This window comes from Gossypium hirsutum, chromosome A12 (genome assembly GCF_007990345.1).
Source record: "Gossypium hirsutum isolate 1008001.06 chromosome A12, Gossypium_hirsutum_v2.1, whole genome shotgun sequence".
Taxonomy (NCBI): Eukaryota; Viridiplantae; Streptophyta; class Magnoliopsida; order Malvales; family Malvaceae; genus Gossypium; species Gossypium hirsutum.
Genome location: NC_053435.1, coordinates 78,743,924 through 78,749,744, shown reverse-complemented (window position 1 = coordinate 78,749,744; position 5,821 = coordinate 78,743,924). Strand labels below are relative to the sequence as shown.

The 5,821-nt window shown below is 35.9% G+C and overlaps 1 protein-coding gene across 1 annotated transcript; it reads left to right on the top strand.

The window, feature by feature from the left end:
* Nucleotides 1-338: 338 nt before the first annotated feature.
* Nucleotides 339-4,768, top strand: LOC107893915 (glutamine--fructose-6-phosphate aminotransferase [isomerizing] 2). The gene is made up of 11 exons (XM_016819060.2): nucleotides 339-899; nucleotides 1,151-1,323; nucleotides 1,453-1,561; nucleotides 1,981-2,126; nucleotides 2,357-2,521; nucleotides 2,625-2,985; nucleotides 3,086-3,336; nucleotides 3,413-3,527; nucleotides 3,642-3,897; nucleotides 3,980-4,154; nucleotides 4,453-4,768. The coding sequence occupies exons 1-11, from the start codon at nucleotides 671-673 to the stop codon at nucleotides 4,534-4,536; spliced, it is 2,064 nt and encodes a 687-aa protein (XP_016674549.2). The 5' UTR covers nucleotides 339-670; the 3' UTR covers nucleotides 4,537-4,768.
* Nucleotides 4,769-5,821: the final 1,053 nt, after the last annotated feature.

The following is a 5,821-nucleotide window of genomic DNA, read 5'->3' as shown; positions in this document are numbered from 1 at the left end:
AAAATTTTGAATAATTTATAAAATTGCTAAAGATAAAAAGCCTCCTTACATGTGTATAACAATCATTGAAATAGCGCGTCCTTTTGAATTGTGGACCAATTCTATGAAAGGCTTAAATAATCTAAAGATAAATATATTTTCTTTTTAAATTAGAATCACGTTGTTTTTTTTTGTTTTTTTTTTATGTTTGAAATGCAAGGAGAGAGAAACTTCCCCTTAATGCCACGTAAGGATGTAAAAATGAGAATGTTGAAGGGTGATAATTGAAGCAGACGAAACGACCTTTCCAACTCAAGTACAAACTCGTTTAGTATGCTTCCATCACAGATAAATTGGCCAACTAAGCACGCTCCATCCAATAGCATGCTTCCTTCTGCGTCAACCAACATCATTGGAGGTTTGAAAAGACAAAAACACCCTCCCCAAATCAAAGCTGTGGCGCGTCAAAACTGTCGACCATTCCAAGCTGATGCTGATTTTCACTTCCCTCCCTCCCTCCCTCCTTGCCTAGCCTTGATGTTTTAAAGAGTCTAATCCAATGGAATATCAAAAGTCAAACACAGAGGAAAGCTCTCCCTCCTCCCTCAATTTCCCCCGCTTTTAACTTTCTTCTGCGACGCCCGATGGTGAGTAACAGCGTCTAGATTCATACATTCGGAATTCAGCAACAATGTGCGGGATCTTTGCTTATCTGAACTACAACGTCAAGCGGGACAGACGTTTTATTCTGGAGATCCTCTTCAACGGCTTGAGGAGGTTAGAGTACAGAGGCTATGATTCTGCCGGGATTTCCATTGATTCTTCTTCTTCTTCGGATCCAAATGGACAGCTTTCCTTTTCTCCTCTCGTCTTCCGCCAAGAAGGCAACATCGATTCACTCGTTAAATCCGTCTACAAAGGTAATTTCGTTCCTTTGAAATTTCGACTACTGCGGATCCAATTAGAATGGCTTTAGATCTGGCAAACTTCGCTCAAGTCTTTTCTTTGTTTTAGATTAACGTGACTTGGAATTTGGAATACCATTTTTTATTTAACATGATTATGCTATTGTTCTGTATTTGGGTTTAGAGGAACTGGCGGAAAATCAATTTTGTATAACATTCTGTTTGTTTGAGAAATTGAACTTCATATGATGATATTGGTACTTCAGATGTCGCGTCCATTAAGTTGAATTTGGAGGAGCTTTTCTGTGTTCATGCTGGAATAGCACATACCCGGTGGGCAACTCATGGAGAGCCATCTCCTAAAAATAGCCATCCTCAGACATCTGGTGCTGGAAACGAATTCTTGGTTGTTCATAATGGAGTTATTACAAACTATGAGGTTGCTTGTGTTTCTTTAATTAGTCATACTAATTTCTTCTCTTTCCTTCCCACTCTCTCCCGTTTCTTGCATATACGTTGATAATTATGCACATGCTTACCAGTCATCTGGGTTATTAAACATTTTCAGGTGTTGAAAGAAACACTGACGCGGCACGGGTTCAATTTTGAATCCGACACTGACACAGAAGTTATTCCAAAGCTTGCTAAATATGTTTTTGACAAGGCAAGTGAAGAAGGTAACATTCTTAACTTGTGTATAAGAAAGATATGAATTGCAATTATTTTCTTTCTATATTTGAATTTACATTGTTTCTACTAATTACTGCATATATGCGTGTTAATTGATGCAATATTATTCCTTGGCTCTGGCACTTTCATAATATATATACGATTGGAGATGTTCTGGGCATGTATTCATAGATAGGTCAGTCTTGTTACGTCTATCTGGCATCAAGTTAATAATAAATTTTGAGACAATCACCAAATTTACTTATGACTTGGGAGTCTGGGCTAAAACCCTTATATGTTGTTTTGTTGGAAAAAAAAAGTTCTACTAGTCTTTGTTGATCAATTTTTGTGCTTCTCTTCCCAGAAGCTTTAGAATATCAGTTCTCCTTTGGTTTTAGTTTGAAGTGATTTTTTGGTTATTCTGCAGGTGACCAGTCTGTCACATTCAGTCTAGTTGTGCTTGAAGTTATGAGGCATCTTGAAGGAGCCTATGCCCTTATATTCAAAAGTCACCATTACCCAAATGAATTGATTGCTTGTAAACGTGGTAGTCCATTGCTCTTAGGTGTGAAAGTAAGTTATCTGAAAAGTATAAGTGTTGCCTACTTTAAGATATTTGTTATATCTCTTCCTGTTCAATAATGCTTTTCAGACTGATTTACCGCACATCTTTTTTTCTGGAATGAGCCAGATTGGTGATGTTACTGAAACCATTTTTATCATTAGAAAATCTTTTGATCTCATGTACAGGCTTTGATTGGTTATTTGATTAAATCTTGGTCTCATTAATGTATCATGTGCAGGAATTAAGTGAAGACATGCATAGTGGAGCTCCATTTCTTGATCTTAAGTTCATTTCAGAAAATAGGTATCCAAAAGAATTATTTCTATCTAGTGATGCTAGTGCTATAGTTGAACATACAAAAAAGGTTCTGGTGATTGAAGATGGTGAAGTAGTTCACCTTAAGGTACCTTTGTAATGACTTTTAATTGAACTCTTTGGCATGTTACTGAGGGTGACCTACAAACTTTTTGCATTGAAATCTTCTTACTAACACTAGTAAAATTCAGGATGGAGGTGTTTCTATTCTTAAATTTGAGAATGAAAAAGGAATATGTGGCAATGCACTTTCTCGACCATCATCAGTGCAACGTGCATTATCTTTTCTTGAGATGGAGGTTGAGCAGATAAATAAGGGCAAATATGAGCATTATATGCAGAAAGAAATTCACGAGCAACCTGAATCTCTTACAACCACAATGCGGGGGAGACTTAAACGTGGAGGTTCTACCAAAGCCAAGACTGTGCTTTTGGGTGGACTGAAAGATCACATTAAATCTATTCGACGGAGCAGACGTATTGTTTTTATTGGATGTGGTACAAGCTATAATGCTGCTTTAGCTGCTAGACCTATCATTGAAGAACTTTCTGGTACTTACTCTTAGATTTCTGATGCTCCTTTGAAACTTTTTTAATGTTCAGTTTGCTGATTATATATATATTTTTTGTTTATCATCTGTAACAAATATAGGTGTCCCAGTTACTATGGAGATTGCTAGTGATCTGGTGGATCGGCAGGGTCCAATTTATAGAGAAGATACTGCAGTTTTTGTTAGTCAATCTGGTGAAACTGCAGATACTCTGCTTGCCTTAGAGTATGCCCTTGAAAATGGAGCATTATGTGTTGGCATAACAAATACTGTTGGTAGTGCAATAGCTAGGAACACACATTGTGGGATTCACATAAATGCTGGCTGCGAGATAGGGGTGGCAAGTACCAAGGTAAGTTTCATTGGTTTGTACATGCTGTTCCATTTATTGTGGTATGGGTTAACAAAACCTTCACCGTCATGTTTAGGCATACACTAGTCAAATTGTGGTGATGGCAATGCTAGCTTTGGCTATCGGAGATGATGCAATATCCAGTCAAGCCAGACGAGAGGCTATTATAGATGGTCTATTTGATTTACCAAGTATGCTTCATCTCGCTTTCTCTTTTAACAGATCACTGGATTATAAAGACTTGTTTTATTTCACTGTTGTACATTTAGGAAAAAGCAATATGTTTCTACCTTGCTTTTTTGCAGATAAAGTTAGAGAGGTACTCAAGCTTGACCAGGAAATGAAGGAACTGGCAAAATTGTTGATTGCTGAGCAGTCGCTTCTTGTATTTGGAAGAGGATATAACTTTGCAACAGCTTTAGAGGGCGCCTTAAAAGTAAAAGAGGTTTCTCTTATGCACAGTGAGGGAATGCTTGCAGGTGAAATGAAACATGGCCCTTTGGCACTAGTTGATGAGAATCTCCCCATTATTGTTATTGCTACCCGTGATGCATGCTTCAGGTCAGTTATATAATGCTTTCAAGAAGTGATATGGTGGTGTTTCAGTTTTAATTGATGATTAGCATTACTAAACTTTTTACAGTAAGCAGCAGTCAGTTATTCAGCAACTTCATGCCCGTAAAGGTCGCCTAATAGTGGTGTGTTCAAAAGGAGATGTAGCTGCTGTATGTCCTGGTGGATCTTCATCTTGTCGAGTGATTGAAGTTCCTCAGGTTGAAGATTGTCTTCAACCTGTGGTTAATATTATTCCTTTGCAGGTTTGTACAATTTTTGCAAATTTCAAATTGTGACTCTGGTGACGTGTAAGTTATAATCTACTACACATCTACAATTAGAGAATAATGAATCTCCCTAGGTGTGCATATGAGAAGGGGGATTTGACGAGATAGAGGTTGCCCTTGTTGTCAGGCTCTTAACTTTGTCTTCAAAACCCTTGTCCTTGTTAGCAGCAAGTTGGAGTTTTAAGTTACCCTTTGCTTGTTATTCATAATCATGGATGGGCTTTGTATGTTTGTTGTCGGACACATTTTTGAAATGTTATGGTTTTGGCTGCAGTTGTTGGCGTATCACCTTACAGTGCTGCGGGGTTACAACGTAGACCAACCTCGGAATCTGGCCAAGAGCGTAACGACCCAATGAAAAAGGTTCACTAACTTGTTCTTTAAACCAAGTAAAATTACAAGATTTAGGGTGCAGAGGGGGGTGTGTGTGGAATTATCTGAGATGTTGCATTGTAAATTATTTATTATTAGATAAATAGCACACTGTTGACATCAAGCTCAACCCAAGTAGATCCACTTGTCCTGTTGTCTTTGGCTGAAAATGATGAATAGGGCATGCCATTATTATTATTTATTTTCTATTTGTTTTACTTCCTCTGTCACCATTACTTAAAAATTGAAATCAAATCGCCATGCTTGCTCCATTACGCGGTATTGCGTCGGTACCTTCTTACATTATTTATACTAAAACAAAAACATGTGCTTGTTATCTTATCAAGTATTAATATGATTATATATTTTCACTTATCAATAACAAAATCTTCATTTTAACTTTTTTTTAGTGAAAATAGATAGATGAACGGGGAAATCAACTTTTTCAATTTGATACCTAGTCTTTTAAATTAGAAAAATTTGAAATTAATTTGGTTAAATAGTCAAAAAGACATTAGTAATAATTTTTAAAAAAAACTAATTAATTCTTTTTAAAATTTGATATTATTATTTTTAATAAAAATTTTATTATTAATTTGATGTCCAAGATCAAAATAAATTTAAAAAAATATTATAAATAATTCTATTCATCAATCATTTACTCTTTTATTTCTTAAAACGTAATCAACACTTTTTTCCAGGTTTTATTTTTCTATTGAAAAAAATAATAATTTCATAACCTAGCAAATGACTTGAACCTGCGTCCCAACCATAAAAAATTTACACTCAACCAATAAAACACCCTTAGCATTATTTGCGGAAGAAATGTATAGAAGCCAATCAGATTCTTAGTAATCCCGACCTTCCAAATCAACATCATAGACCCTCTATCCTTCGCCGTAGTATTTTCACCATAGCATTTTTAGTTGTTTACTTGTTTGTTTGCATATTATTCACGTAATTATTCTCTAATTTGTCATTGCATTCTTACTTTTGTCTTGTCATAGCATTTTCCATTATTTATCAGTTACACATATTGCACACATCATTATTCCTTCAAATTACCAATGCATTCTTATCATTATTTTTGTCATAACATTAATCATACTTCATTATAATAACTCGACCATTTTATACCTAATCAATCCCTGTGGAGACGATCTCACTTATCACTTTATTACTTGATTTGACGTGTATACTTGCACAATTCGCATACTATTTCACACGCGATAGGCGGCAACGATGGTAGAGGTTTGACAACAGAGGCGGTG